A 16502-nucleotide genomic window follows, 5' to 3' on the forward strand; every position below is an offset into this window, starting at 1 on the left:
AAAAGCAGAAAGTTTCAAGCACTAGTGAGCAGGCAGGCTTGTTCCGCGGAGCCTCTCCACACGAGACTCAAAGAAAAAGAAACCCCATCACAGGACTTGGCGGGAGCTCTCCCCTGGAAGGTCGCCGGTGGGGAGTTCCAGTAGCAGGAGCCCGTCTGGGTGAAGCAACCAATTCTCTGGCTGGCCACATGGCCTTGCACGGAGGGCAGGGCTCCTGGCTGCTCCAGCGTTAGAAGCCTCCCCAGTGAGAGGACAGCAAGCCAGCAGGACTGGCAAACACTGGGCTGTAAAACGGCTGCAGGACCGAGACCGTCACAACCAGCAAGCCAGCCTGGAGGGCCTGCACCGGAGGCCCTGGAGCTCTGAGACCAACTCAGCCAGAGGGCTACACCCAGGGTCATCACGCTCCCCGGCCATCTGCAATTCCAGCGGCTTTGTGCACCTTAGAGAGCTCGCTCTCTCTCTCTCTCTCTCTTTGTCTCTCTCCATTGGACATATTACTTAGATTGTGTAATGTCATGTAACGTGTGACAGCTTAGTGTGAATAACAGTGTGGAATAATATCATATTGTGTGCTGAAGTACTGTGTCTCCCGACGGGCCCCTCCTCTCGGAGATCTAAGAACCTGTGCTTACTTTCGCAATATACGACTAACGCAGGTAGCCTTAGGTAAACTGTGTGGGGACCCCAGCCTGGCCACTTAAGGAGTCCTCAAGGGTGTGAGTCCCAGTGACTTGCAGGAAGAAATTATACTCACTGCTCCATCTTATGGCACTTAAAACATACAGCTTTCCCTTTGTTTTCTGCCAGAACACACAGAAAGTCCCAGACACTGATCTACAGAGTGAAAGGCATCCATTCTTTCAGCTTGTACATGACCTGCCAAAGCGTTAACAGAAATGCCTGGCTAAGCCTCCTGTTTACCAAAATCAGTAGAAATGAATGACTTGAAGGAAAGAAAAATGCAATAGCAAGGCGCAGAGAGAAGAATATTTTGTTCTGCAACTTATTAAAATTCCAAACCGATACAGTAGCAGAAAGAAAATGAATGGCAAACAGCAAGAGAAAAGAGACCACAGCTTGCATCGCTCTTACGTGGACCTTGGTGCTGGGGTCTTGGAATCCTCTGCTATAGACCTGTATCTTCCTGACATGCTTATACAGAGAATAAATTAACAGCAGAAGACATATCAGTGCTGTAGCAAACGGTATAGAGTTGATTATGATAAGAATTGGAATATTTGTAAGGTGTGCCACGCCTATCCAGTTGGTCTTCAAAGTCATGTTTCCTTCATATTCACTTGCCCACATAGAATCTTCCATTTTTATCACAATAATACAAAACAAAATCACCATACTTCCCAGCAGAACTCCTAGGATTACCTTGTTAATGTTCTTCTTCAGGTGAAAAAAAATGAAGTTGGAGAAATTGGCTATTTTGAGCAAATAAAATATACTGAGGATAGTAGCAAGCCAGATGTTAAAATGGTTGGTTATTAACTCAAAAATATGGACAATAATTATTTCTTGTTTGCTGAACTGTGGGGAGCAATCCGGACTAGACTAAGTTACTCGAATTAAGACTTATTCTATGCATCTGCTCTCCCACAATGTGGCGTTGGGAGAGAAGTAAACAGCTTCCGCACAGCTGCCTCCAGTTCAACTGATAAACTGTAGGACTTGCTCCTGATTGGAGGAGAGCAGCGTACTCGGCGTGTGGGCAGCCGAGTTGGGATTGGCGGAGAAGGACTATAAAGGAGGAGAGAGACGGCATGCACCGGGAACATCTATGGGGAACATCTAGCTGAAGGAACACCTGTGCAGCCCCCGAGAAGAGCCGGCCGGTGGTGTGCCGCTCCCCTGCGGAAGTGGGGAATGCGGCCAGGGGGAACTGCCCTTCCACGGAGGTGGAAGGGATAGTAGCCAACCCGGGAAGAACCAGCAGCAAACCCGGGGAGGGCCGAGCAGACGAAAGAACAGCGCAGGGTCCTGTGTTGCTCCTCCACGAAGAGGGGGAGCGACATAATGGTGCCGTGACTCGGATATGAAGCCTAGGCAGGGTTTTGTGTCGTTCCTCCACGAAGAGGGGGAGCGACATAATGGTGCCGTGACTCGGATATGAAGCCTAGGCAGGGTTTAGTGTCGTTCCTCCACGAAGAGGGGGAGCGACATAATGGTGCCGTGACTCGGATATGAAGCCTAGGCAGGGTTTTGTGTCATTCCTCCACGAAGAGGGGGAGCGACATAATGGTGCCGTGACTCGGATAGGAAACCTGACTCGGATAGGAAACCTAGGACGGATAGCAAACTTAGGAGGGAAGAAACGGGAAGAACTGGGAAATTACCGGAGAGAGAGACTAGCAAACAGCCTAGGGAAAAGCCGGACGAAAAGGGTGCCGGAAGAAGCTATTGAAAGCCTAGGCATAGACTCGGATACGGACTACGGGGGGAAGCTGGGAGAAATCTCTAAGGTCGAAAGCGAAAGTGAAAGCTAGAACAAACAGACTCGGACGCGGACTGTGGGGAGAGGCCAGGAGAAATGAGGGAGGAATATCGTTGGAGGAAAGCTTGGGGAAACATACCGGGTAGAGAAAAATGTTAGGGAAATTGAAGCCGCGGGGGGCAGGCCGAGGCGGAAACGGAAGCCACTTTGGGGTTCTCAAGTTAGCCCGGGAATAGGGGGCGAAAAGTTGAAACCAGAAGCTGAAACGTGAGCCGGGTTGGGATCCGTCTGATTAGCCCGGGGAGCAAAGGACGGGAAGCCAAACCGTGGGGCGGAGACGTACGCTGGGTTGAATTCGCCAGGCTAGCCCGGGGAACTTAGATTGAATGCTAGTGGCGGACACGTGAGCTACGCTGTGTTACTCGCGGAAGCCGCCGCGTGCAGAGAGCACGGGGCGTGAATAGATAGGGAACGGGGCTGGCATAGGCCGTGGTTCAGACGCGAAAGGGTTAAGCGTGGAGACCGCGGAGCGCGCGAAGCCAAGCCGCGTAAAGCCGGGAAGCTGCGCAGATGAAAGAGGCGCGGGCTGAAGCAGCTCAGCTGGGAAGCCGCGGAGAAGTAGCCTCGGGGCGGGCAGCGGGAAGCTGCGGGGATAAGAGAAACAGAAGTTTAGAAGTAAAGTGAGAAAAATAGGAATGCTGAAAGATAGAAGTAAAATGGGAGAAATAGGAATGCCCGGAGATAGAGAAATAGAGAAATAAAAAGGCCTCCCTACAACACTGCAATGTGAGAGCTTGGATTCGGTCTGCCTAATCAAGTGAGGCGATGAGCACCTGCGGGCAGCTAGCAGCTTATGCGCCGCAGGTCACCGAAGACAGGCACGAATTAACATCAGTAAGGCTTCCCCACAATACAACAATATTAAGCTTGGATTCGGTCTGCCTGATTTAAGGCGGTAAGCGCCAGCAAGCAGCTCGACCAGAGTATGAGCTGCAGGTCACCGAAGATAGGCACAAACCAACACTAATAAGTCTCCCCCACAATAAGGCAATGAGAAGGCTTGGATTCGGTTTGCCTGATAGGTCTTGTAAGTCCCCTGCAGGCAGAGCAGAGCATGCGCTGCAGGGCACCGAACACAGGCACGCATCAGCGCCTAAAAACCTCCTCACAATGGCGAAGAGAGGACCCGGATTCGGTTTTCCTGATTGATAGGACTTGTAAGAGCCTGTGGCAACTCTAGCAAGTAGAGCAGAGTGTGTGCCGCGGGACACCGAAGACAGGCGCGTATCAACGCCAAAAAATAAAAAGAAAGGGGGATCTGTGGGGAGCAATCCGGACTAGACTAAGTTACTCGAATTAAGACTTATTCTATGCATCTGCTCTCCCACAATGTGGCGTTGGGAGAGAAGTAAACAGCTTCCGCACAGCTGCCTCCAGTTCAACTGATAAACTGTAGGTCTTGCTCCTGATTGGAGGAGAGCAGCGTACTCGGCGTGTGGGCAGCCGAGTTGGGATTGGCGGAGAAGGACTATAAAGGAGGAGAGAGACGGCATGCACCGGGAACATCTATGGGGAACATCTAGCTGAAGGAACACCTGTGCAGCCCCCGAGAAGAGCCGGCCGGCGGTGTGCTGCTCCCCTGCGGAAGTGGGGAATGTGGCCAGGGGGAACTGCCCTTCCACGGAGGTGGAAGGGATAGTAGCCAACCCGGGAAGAACCAGCAGCAAACCCGGGGAGGGCCGAGCAGACGAAAGAACAGCGCAGGGTCCTGTGTTGCTCCTCCACGAAGAGGGGGAGCGACACTGAACAAATATAGATTAAACCCAATGGAATTCCAGTGCATTAATGTTATCCAAAGAAATGCAGTTCTGCAGATTGCCAGAGTAGTGAGTATCCAATCAGCTGATGAGAGCTTTTTCCTCTTGACCCAGTCAATGCAATTCACCAGTATTATGAAGACATTGGCAAAATTTCCAAGGGCAAATCCTGCTATTACTAGTGTGGAAAAGATGCTTAGTAAACTACTCATGTCTGGAAAAAGCCACACCAAATATTTCTTAATATCTAAGACTGACTTTCTACCAATTCATGGTTTCTGGATGTGGCATGAAGATCTTGTTTTCTTATAAATTCTGGGACCCTTGACAAGCAGAAGACCATGCAGACAGTCTAATGGATGAGTTCAACACTGCTTTGTGGGAAGCACTGTTATTGCACAAAACAATTCACGCACTTTATATCCTGGTCAAGGGATAGTTGAATCCTTCAGAGCTAGTATTAGAGTGAAACCTGAATTCTCATTTGCAAGCATGCAAATAAAGATATATTCTCTTTCATTATTTGCAGAGTTTTTTCCTAATCTCCATATAATGTGAGCTGAAGAAGTATAGATATCACCTAGGAAAATATGAAAATCTAACACATAGAACATAAAATATCTCAATTAGTAGGTAGACCTTAGTCATCTAAAGAGGACCTTAAGAGTTCATTGCCAGTGAGGATTTATTCTAACAGCTGTTAGTGTATGTAGAAACTTTTTGAGTAATTGACATAAAGATTTTCCAAATTGTCACATCAAAAGCTGCACAGATTGCCAACGAACACCAGGAAGGCAAATATTCCATAAAATAGCTTTCTTCAATAGCTTTATTTTGGAAGACTTCTTAGCAGAAAGGCCACATGTCAGAACAGAATGGGATTATATATTCAAGGTTTTGACAGAAAAAGAATTTCAACCAAGAATATTATAGCCAGCAAAGCTATATTTTCAAAAGGAAGGATAAATAATTTCCCAGACAAAAAAAAGCTAACACAATTCCTCACCATCAAATGAGCCCTCCTGAAGGGAGTCCCAATGCTCTGGCTGAGAAAGAACTTTTAAGTTCAATGACATTCACAATAGCTACAAAAACAATTAAATACCTTGGAATAAATGTAATCAGGATGTCAAAGATCTCTATGAAGACAATTACAAAGCACTAAAGAAAGAAATAGAAGACATTAAAAATGGAAAAATCTCCATGTTCATGGGTTACAAGAATCAATATCATTTAATGTCCATACTACCAAAAGCAATTTACAGATCCAGTGTGATCCCAATCAAAATACTAACAACATTCTTCTCAGATCTGGAAAAAATGATGCTAAAATTCGTATGGAAGCACAAGAGACCCTGAATAGCTGAAGCAATCTTATACAACAAAAATAAAGCCAGAGGCATCACAATACCAGATTTCAAGCCATTTCACAGGGCAATTATAATCAAAATAGCCTGGAAATGGCAAAAAAAAAATCGCACATGTAGACTAATGGAACAGAATAGAAATTTCAGAAATCAAGACACACGTCTACAGCCAATTTATCTTTAACAACTGAGGTGAAATCAATCCCTGGAGAAAGGACAATGTCTTTAACAAATGTTGGGGAACTGGATCTCGACATTCAGAAGTATGAAACTAGACCTATACCTTACACCTTACACAAAAATTTACTCAAAATGGATCAAAGACCTAAATCTATGACCCAATGCTATCAAATTACTAGAGAACATTGGGGAAACTCTGTAAGACTTTGCATGGGCAAAGATTTTTTGGAAAAGACCCCAGAAGCACAGGCAAAGACAAAATTGACAAATGGGATTATGTCAAGCTGAGAAACTTCTGTACTGCAAAAGAAACACTCAGCAAAATGAAGTGACAACTGATAGAATGGGAGAAAATATTGCAAATTATGCAACTGATAAAGGGTTAATGTTCAGCATCTATAAAAAGTTCAAGAAATTCAACAACAGCAAAACAAACAACCCATTTAATACAAGGCAAAGGACTTGAACAGGCATTTTTCAAGAGAAGAAATTCAAATGGCCAACAGACACTTGAAAAAATGTTCAGGATCACTAGCCATTAGGGCAATGCAAATCAAAACCACAGTGAGGTTTCACCTCACCCCATTAGAATGGCTCTCATATGGAAATCAACAAATGCTGGTGAGGATGTGGGGAAAAGATACCCTAATCCACTGTTGGTGGGAATGTAAACTGGTACAGTCACTGTGGAAGACAGTATGGAGAAACCTCAGAAATCTGAATATAGACTGGTTACCATATAATCCAGACACCCCACTCCTGGGAATTTACCCAAACCAAAAGAAATCAGCATCTAAAAGCATTATCTGTACACCCATGTTCATTACAGTACAATTCACAATAGCTAAGATATGGAATTAACTCAGATGTCCATCAACTGTTGTCTGTATAAAGAAATTATGGTTATATATACACTATGAAATACTACTCAGCTATTAAAAAATGAAATCCTGTCTTTTGCAACAAGATAGATTCAAGTAAAATCATCATAAGTAGTGAAATATGCCAGTTCCAAAAAGACAGATATTGTTTGTTTTCCAAAGTAGCTAACAGAGTACTTAAAACATAATGTATTTTAGTGAAATGGACATTTTGAGTCGATCATTGTTTATAGCCCTTGCCTCTTCCATTGAAGAAAAGTGGGGATTTTTTCTTCATAATATTTATGGAACTCTTTTTCTTAGTGTAGGGTTAGCTATGCAATCATTATATAAACTGAAAATAGATCTTTTAAGACTGAAAATGTGAGAGGGAGAAGGAAGAAGGGTTGGAGCATGGACCGGAGGGAGGGTGATGGGGAGTATCATTCTGTTCCTAAATCTGTATATATGAAATACATGGGACTTGTATAGCCTAAATAAAAATTTAAAAAAGAAGTGGAGCAGCCAGGATTCAGATCGGAGCCCATAAGGAATGCTAGCATCACAGGCAGAGGTTTAACCTATGACTACACAATGCCAGCGAATATTTCTTGAAAAGCCTGAGATAGACGTGTCACATGGCCTAGAAATCCCACTATTGGGTATACGCCCAAAAGACACAAAAATGTTGAATCAAAGAGATACAAGGCACATTAGCAGGGAGCTGAATTGGAAGAGGAGCAGCCAGGACATGAACCACTGCCCAAATGGAATGCCAGTGTCCCAGGCAGCAGCTTAATCTGCTAGGCCACAATGGTGGTCCCAAAGAAACGAGTCTTAACCACATTGTAACTTAAAGTTTCCTTAAAGAAAAGTAAACCTGGCAGCTGTAGAATACACTATATTTATCTCTAATAGTTATTTTATATATTGTAGTACTCTTCAATTGGAGTTTTTAATTCTGAGGTTGGTCTATATGCACTGCAAAGTCCTACAAACTATCAGAGTTGTCTAATTATCTCTTGGAAGTCACTGCTCCTCAAATATTGTGTATGGACAATAATATTTACTGTTTTACCAGTGATTGTATACAAACACACACACACACACTAGTTACAATCAAATCCCCATCCCTTTCCACTCCAATAATTCATACTTCATTTCTTCAACACTTTATATGCATTGAACACATTTTCCGTGCAAGTGAAAAGTGGTAGAAATTCAGTTGTGGTCCAAAAGCAGTCACTGAGTAAGAATGAGTTGGTCAGCATTCTGTGCCTCTTCCTCATCCAGCAGGGTGCATTCTTCCACTAGCACCAAATGCCTTTGACGTCTATCCATCACCCTTCGCCTCCCACCAACGTCTGCCCTGTTACCTTTATTACAGACACCAATCACATAAAAGGTCAGGATGAAGATATAAATACCATGACACTATTATTCTCTTATACATAAAAATAAGAACTAGGGACCTATTAAAATTAATTTAGCACCAGCTATTAAAGAACACTGAAAAGAATGCATCAAAAACTTCAAAGATCACAAGCAAAAATATAGGAAATTCCAGTGTCCACCTCCTTGTTCCCTGAAATAACATGAACAAAGGAAATAAATCTATTATTCCCTGAAGCTATTCACAAGTGCTCTACGTTTAAGTGACATATGGATATTTTCTCTAGAATTGTGGAGTAGCTAGGCTATTACAATGAGATGGGCTTATAGTTAGATAAATGTGTAACCTCAACGTAAAAAGAGAACCAAAATATCCATGCAATGAACATATTTTGTGATGAGTCTTATTTTCATTAGTTGAACAATCAATAGGATTCAGTTGTTGAACAGCTTATACAATTCCATCTTAGAACTTGCTGTCAATGATTATGATAACATGCTCACTTTGCTTAATTTCTATATTTTATACATGAATACAGCAACATATCTTTGAAAACTCATTTTAATAGATTTCAAAGATACTATTTTCATAGATTTGAAATGATTTATTGAATGATGTACAACATTTCCATACTATATTTGCATTGTGTATCTTTAGAAGATACTTGACTTCTTATGTCTAAAAGAAATTTTAAGAATGGAAGGTGAGTGGCTGGTGTTGTGGTGCAGCCTGCCAGGCTGCTGCCTGTGACACCAGCATCCCATATGGGCACTGGTATATACCCTGGCTAATCCACTTCTGATCCAGCTCCCTGCTAATGCACCAATAAGAGCAGCAAAAGATGGCCCAAGTACTTAGACCCCTGCACCCACATGATAGACCCAGATCAAGCTCCAGACTCCTTGATTCAACCTGGCTCCACCCAGGCTATTGTAGCTATTTAGGGAGTAAACCAGCAGACTGAAGATATTCTTTCCCTCTCTCTCTCTTTCTCTCTCTCTCTCTCTTTCACTCTCTCTCTCTCTCCCTCTTCCCTCCCCCTCATCCCATCTCTCTATCTCTCTGTAACTCTGACTTTCAAATAAATCTTTATAAAAAATAATAGAAGATGAAAAGACAATTATCAATCAGAAACAATTAGCAATTCAGAAGCCCAGAAACCCATATGAAAACTGAAATACTAAAAACTGAAATCCTTAAAATACAATTCAGCCTCAAAAAAAAAAAAAAAAAGGCCCTGAGTTCAAAACCTAGAAGGAGTAACTTTACTAACTGCATGTGGAAAATTACATGGCAAAAAACATGTCTTGAGCATGTTTCTTTGTTTTTCCAATTTCAGAATTAATATTTTCCTAGGATTTCATCTACTTGCAACAAATTTAATATTCTTCAGTACTGATTATACATATACACAAAATTTTCTCTAAATATAAAGTGTCACTCTTGATCTTACTGAGTACATAGTTTATATAATAATTCCATTTTTCTATTAAACATGAACTAAGAATTATGACAAAATAAAATCTACCTCAATATGTGATTTTGAATTGAAATTTTTACCCCCCAATACACAAATTTTAAATATTGAATTCTAAGCATTGTGTAAAACATATGTGTGATACAAATTCCAACAGCAAATAGTAATAATTTTCTGAGATACGCAGACAGTTCTAAATGATGCATACATACTGATAGATCATAAATTCTTCAACTGGAAGATAATATGGAACAAGGACATGAAATATTTATATTTATGTAAAATGTCTTAATGCATTTTGTATAATCAGATGATTTGTATGAAAAAATTGATTAAAGTTATATTGTTGTCAATATTCAGCCTTTTCATGTACAAGAGTACATAATGTTATGTAGTACTCTTAGGTAAAACAACTTTCAAGGTGTAACTTCAGAAATTACAAAAATACATAAAAGCCAATAGGAAGTACATAGTTACATACAAGTGCCATCAGTTTGTTTTCTGCTGGAAGACACATTATTTCCTGATACTTACAGAGCTAAAGGTTTTTATTAACCAGTGCCTCACATGCCAAACAAGTAACAAAAAGGCTTCTTTCAGCTTCCTGTTTCCAAAAATCAATACAACTGAGTGGCTTAATGGATAGATTAATTCAATAGCTTGGCCAAGTGAGAAAACAGGTACATTCTTCTGCCTCTTATAACTCCAAACTGATATAATTACAGAAAGAAAGTAAATGACAAACAGCAAGAGGAAGGAGATCACAGTTTGCAAGGCTTTTACATGGACCTTGGTGCTGGGATCTTGGAGCCTTCTGCCATGGAGCTGCATCTTCCTAAGATGTTTGCACAGGGAATAGATTAACAGCAGAAAACATATCAGGGATGTAGTAAAGGGTATGAGGTTTGTTATGGTCAAAAGACTTAGATCAGAAATGTGTAAGATGCTCAGCAAGTCGGTCTTCCAAGTCACATTTCCTTCATTTTCACTCATCCTCACAATCCACTCCATGTTTTTCACTGAAAGATAACAAAAGAAAACCACAAAACTCCCAGGAAGTACAAAGAGAATTACCTTGTCAGCATTCCTCTTTAGGTGAAGGAATATAAGATTGGAGAAATTGGCAATTTTGAGCAAATAAAATATGCTGAGGCTAGTAGCAAGCCACACGCTAAAATGGTTGGTTACTGCCCAGGCAACAGTAACAGTGTGTATTACACTTAGATTATATGAAGTTGGATTAACTATAGTTGCGTTCCAATATATTAATATTACCCAGAGCAAAGCAATTCTGGAGACTGCCAAAGCAACGAGAATCCAGTCAACTAAGGAGAGCTTTCTTCTCTTGACCCAATCAGTGCAGATCACCAATGTTATGAAGGCATTGGCAAAATTTCCAAGCACAAATTCTGCCAATACAAGGATGGAAATGATGATTGGTAGTAAACTGAACATAGCTGGAAAAAAAAATGCAAGCCTAAAAGTTGTATGCAGTAAAATTCTGGTTTCCTTTCAAATTGTAGGGCTAATGTCAAACAGAAAAGCACAAAAGCATGCTAATGGGTGTGCTAACGGGTGTGCTGAGCACCTACTCCTATAGTTCTCTGTCTTGTCTTAGGCTGTAATCTTTCATAGCTAATGCTGGACTGAAAGCTGAATTCTCATTTGCTAGCATGCAAATGGAAACCCATTCTCTTTCAGTGATTTGCAATTTTTTGCCTTGTCTAGTCTCCATTTAATTTGGGAACATGAGGTTTAGATGTCAGCTAGGAAAATTTGAAAACTTAACATGTAGAATACACAGAAAATGTGTAAACTAATGTATGGACATTAGTCATATGAAGATGATCTTAAAGGCTTTTGCCACTGAGGAATGATTTTAACACTGACATAAATCCATGCACAAAAGATTATGGGATTGATATATAGTTTTTCTTAATGTTCCAGTCAAAAGCACTTTAGTTTCCCAAGGAACCCCAGGAAGGCTAACACTCAGCAATTTTGTTCTGACCACCAGCAACTACATAGAGTTTTGCTATTACAATCCCATAAACACATTCGTATGACACAAAAAGCAACAGTAGCCCCTATGTGCTTTGTTGGTTGTACAGAAAATTCCAAGGACTTCTAAGACTGAGTTATTCATCTATACTTTCCAAAATAAAAAACTGAGTCTTAGGGACTTTACATAGATTTAAGTCTCCTTTTTTCACACTCCAGCTTTTAAATCCATTATTAGTGTTTGTCAGTTATATCTCTCTAGTATATGTCATTTCAAGGGCTCCTATCTTAAGTGCATTTAATGTTCTACTGCTCATTCTTTAAATAAAATATTCAAACCTACTATAGATATTCCTGAAATTCATTGTGCTTTTTTGGAATTCCATTTGATTATAATAGGTACCTTAGGAAATTCATTGTAATCACTCGGGTCTGTGGAATAAACCTACATTTATTCAAATCTTTTTCATGTTCTCCAAGTATAATTTAAAACAATTAAATCTGGTATATGAGACCTAGACACTTTCTGCTTTTATTTTTTACTGTAAAAATGCAATTTCTTTTTCTTTGTTTTTAAAAGGTATATTCATTTATTTGAAAGGCAAAGTTTCAGAGAGAGGGAGAGGCAGAGAAAGCAAGATCCTCCATCTGCTGGTTCACTCTCCAAATGACCACAACTGCTGGAGATGGGCAAAACAAAAGCCAGGAGCCAGGAGACTCATGTGGGTCTCCTAAGTGGGTGCTAGAGTGTAAGTACTTAGGCCATATTCTGTTGCTTTCCCAGATGCATTAGCAGGAAGATGGGTTTTAAGTGAGCAAATGGGACTCAAAACTGTACCCTATACAAGATGCTAGTGTTGCAGGCAGTGATTTAACAGGCTTTGCCACAACAATGGCCCCTCTATGTACTATTATTATTTCTAACGTAATCCACATTTGCTCTGTGTCTGTTTACTGATTTTTAAAAAGAACCCATTGGTTTTTGCCTCATGTATATCTAATTGTAGTCTCCTATGGAATGATTTCTCCTTTTATTATTGCTCTCTGTTGACTGTATCTGCAATTTGAAGTACATGGATTCCACCAACCATGGAAAAAATATGAAAAAAAATGGAACTGTACTACCCATTACAAATCATTTTTCTGGCCATTAGTCTCCAAATAATGCTATATGGCAACTATTTGCATAGCATTTGCACTCTGTAAGGTCCGATTAATTTAAGTATCACTGAAAATATAGAAAGGATATATTTAGCTTATATCAATGATTATACATGTTGAATACTGCATATGGTTGCCTTATACATTAAATTACGTAAACATTATTTTTTCTCACTCCCTTCCACAGCTTTTAAGATTGTTTTGCCATTCTTTTCTTGGCTTAAGTATTACATATATTCATCTTCTAAAATTTTTATATTACTTGCACGCAGAGATAAAAATTTTCTAGCTGCAACTGAAATTTTAGGCAATGATTTTGCTTCTTTCCTTTCAAAATCAGGGATTGATCACAAAATGATTTCTTTTTAAATTTACCTATGTTTGAATAAGAAAGCGATTACATTTTCAGATTTATGTAATATAATCATTATTATTACTAATACTATTTCAGTGAAGTATTATTAGATTTTAGTTATAAGAGAACACATTTTGTTTAATAGCCATTCTTTGATCTGTGTCAAGAATTTTTAGGCTTCTAAGCACTGTGTTTGCCAAGAGTAAGCTTTATTTTAAGTGTTTGTATATCCAGTCATTGTGAAGGAGTCTACATTTATCTTCCTTTTTTTTTTTTTTTTTTTTTTTTGACAGGCAGAGTGGACAGTGAGAGAGAGACAAAAGTCTTCCTTTTTTCTGTTGTTTCACCCCTCAATGGCCGCTATGGCCAGCGCACTGCGGCCGGCGCACCGCGCCGATCCAAAGCCAGGAGCCAGGTGCTTCTCCTGGTCTCCCATGTGGGTGCAGGGCCCAAGGAATTGGGCCATCCTCTGCTGCACTCCTTGGCATGTTACATCCTCTTTATAAATACTAATTCTGTTTGTTGCATCACTTTGTGAACCAGTTACAATTTTGCTATGTATTGATTCAACATTTTGTCCAACTTTGAACTCTTTATTTGTTTTGGTACCACATTTTCAAAATACTTAACATCCTGAAGATTGCTTTTTTTCTAGCAGTTTAAATACCTCTATTTATAGTCACATTTTACCTTAATAAGTATTTCTTTTAATGCTAGTATTGTTCCACCATTTTTTGTTTGGTTGGTATATTAATTCATAACCCTGCTTCACAATATAAGGCTAAATACATGAGAAACTGTATGTATTAATTCTCTTACTCTTTTTTTTTTTTTGTCTTCCACTAACTTTCAGCCTTCTCTAGTTTTTTCTCACTCTCTTTTTCAATGTTTGATTAATATTCAATATTTATAATTTTTACAGGCTACAGTAGACAATCTAAAACACACACACACAACCACACACACACACATACACACTTGTAAACCGAACAACCAAGAAACTATCATTTCTAGTTTTTTGTTTTCTTTGTAGTCAAAGACTACCAGATCTTTTCTTCCAGTTCTTTCAGAGCTGGGAAAATTATCAGACCCATGACTTGTTGTCAAGGGAGTGAGTTGTAGAGATGTTGTTCACAGCATATAAAATCTCAGGTAGGCAGCACTAATGAGATCTACGGTGCAACATGGTGACTACAGCTGACGATGTGCTGTGTAGTCTTGGACAATGCTAAAGAGACAGATGAGAAGCAGTCTTACCACAAAATTGATAATGATATGAAGTAATGAATATGCTAACTTGCCAGATTGTGTCATTCTGTGCGGACTCCTCTGCCCCGTCAGGGAGGGTGGGACGACAGTGTTCTTCCACAAGAAGCACCAGGAACAGGCTTCGGTGAACATGTCCGTCTTTATTAACAACTATATACACTTTTAAAGGGCAGGCAGAAGGGGTGTAACTAATTCAGGGCAACACATTCTATAGGTCAGAACTGACACTGGTGCCAATAATGCCTCTCCAATCAGCTTGGAGGTTAGGTAGGCTAGGCGCTTTCCAGGTGGGCCTGGGCCACACCCAGGAGCAGTGTACCTGATTGGCAGAAGGCAGGAGTGAGGAGAAATGTGCCCGCCGGCTCCCAGCAGTCAGGCTAACTGCATGGGCTAGGCAGGCAGTCTCATGGGATCACCCAAAGTCTGAAACCTGGATATATCGAAAACTTCATGCTCTGAACATTAAAACTATTCCATTTGAACTGTCAGTGTACAAAATAAAAAAGAAAAAAGTAAAAGTAATAAACAAAATAAGTGTGGCCAGCGCCGTGGCTCACTTGGTTAATCCTCTGCCCACACTGCCGGCATCCTATATGGGCGCCAGTTTCTAGTCCCGATTACTCTTCTTTCAGTCCAGCTCTCTGCTGTGGCCCAGGAAGGCAGTGGAGGATGGCCCAAGTGCTTGGGCCCTGCACCCGTATGGGAGACCAGGAAGAGGCACCTGGCTCCTGGCTTTGGATCTGCATAGCTCTGGCCGTAGCTGCCATTTGAGGGGTGAACTAACAGAAGGAAGACCTTTCTTTTTGTCTCTCTTTCTCACTGTCTAACTCTATCTGTCAAATAAAAAAAAAAAAGTGAAAATGACACAATCTAGAAGATAAACCATTGGCATATGAACCACTATTAACACAAGCCATCATTTTAATTGGCCTGAGGAGAGGGACCTATATGATTATCTTAATAAGTAATAAAATACAAACAAGACTTAACACAAGTTTTACTAGTCAATATGAGAAAAGAATTATCTCTGCAGGTGATCTTTTTCATAGGCCACAACTATAAACAATATTCAAATCAAAAAATGTCAATTTCACTCATGTACAATAAATTTTAAAATTGTCACAGATCATTAAAACTATTGTAATGTTTCATCTAACAACTTGATGAATATTTAAAATAAAATTTGACAAAGCACTATATTTGCAGCAAAACTGATCCACTTTCTGCATTTCTTTCTGTTATTGCTTTGTTTTTTTGACTTGTTTTTCACATCATATTGATTGAAGTAAATCAGGTACAGAGAGACAAATACACATATTCTTCCTTGTGTATGGGAACCCAAATATAAATAAATAAGTAAATAAATAAATAAGTTTTAAAATTATGGTAATCTTTAAAATATTTATTTCAAAGCTACATCAATAGGCTTATTGCTGAAACACTGGAAAACTTCAATCACAAAAATGGTAGCTATCACCACATTCAATTAACATTTGGATAGTTTGAGCCATTTCATTTTTTTAAAAGATTTATTTTATTTATTTGAAAGACAGAAAGAGAGCGAGGCCTCTCATTCCATTGATTCACTCCTCAAATGACCACAACAGGGCTGACCTGATCCGAAGCCAGGAACCAGGAGCCAGGAGCTTCCTCCAGGTCCCCCATGAGGGTGCAGGTGCTTAAGCACCTGGGCCATCTTCTACTGCTTTCTCAGGCCATAGCAGAGAGCCAGACTGGAAAAGGAACAACCGGGACTCGAACTGGTGCCTATATGTGATGCTAGAGCTGTAGGTTGGGGCTTTAATCTGCTGAGCCACAGCGCCAGCCAGATGAGCCATTTCATTATATAAGCAACACCAAAACAATAAAAAAAGAAATAAAACTTATTGAAATTAGAAGTAAATTAATAATTATAAATAATTATAGAAGAACAATACAATTACTTATCTTTAAAAGACAAGAAATAGGTTTAAAACAAAATACATGTGACAATTTAGCAGGGATCTGGTTGTAATTCAGCAAACAAAAGAATTACTATATATATGCATATATATATATACTTGTGCATATTCATATTAATCAGTTACTAAATATCACCATAAAAATTAAGAAACTCAATGTACATATGAAAATTAATTATTTTTTAAAATTTCAGAACTTCTGAATTTACAAAGCAGAA

General features: G+C 40.1%; 1 protein-coding gene and 1 pseudogene across 1 annotated transcript; both read right to left on the reverse strand.

Moving 5' to 3' along the window:
• Positions 1 to 837: 837 nt before the first annotated feature.
• On the reverse strand, positions 838 to 4472 carry LOC100348279 (putative taste receptor type 2 member 33 pseudogene; annotated as a pseudogene).
• Positions 4473 to 10053: 5581 nt separating this feature from the next.
• Positions 10054 to 10992, reverse strand: LOC100348034 (taste receptor type 2 member 31-like). Its single transcript, XM_002722167.1, has one exon. It carries the CDS (start codon positions 10990 to 10992, stop codon positions 10054 to 10056), a length of 939 nt encoding a protein of 312 aa, XP_002722213.1.
• Between the last annotated feature and the right edge of the window lie 5510 nt (positions 10993 to 16502).

This window comes from Oryctolagus cuniculus, chromosome 9 (assembly GCF_051225735.1).
Source record: "Oryctolagus cuniculus isolate XC-2025 breed Fujian yellow rabbit chromosome 9, ASM5122573v1, whole genome shotgun sequence".
Taxonomy (NCBI): domain Eukaryota; kingdom Metazoa; phylum Chordata; class Mammalia; order Lagomorpha; family Leporidae; genus Oryctolagus; species Oryctolagus cuniculus.

Bases quoted from the DNA above. Each gene is read 5' to 3' on its own strand.
- LOC100348034 (XM_002722167.1), bottom strand. From the start codon at position 10,992: ATGTTCAGTTTACTACCAATCATCATTTCCATCCTTGTATTGGCAGAA.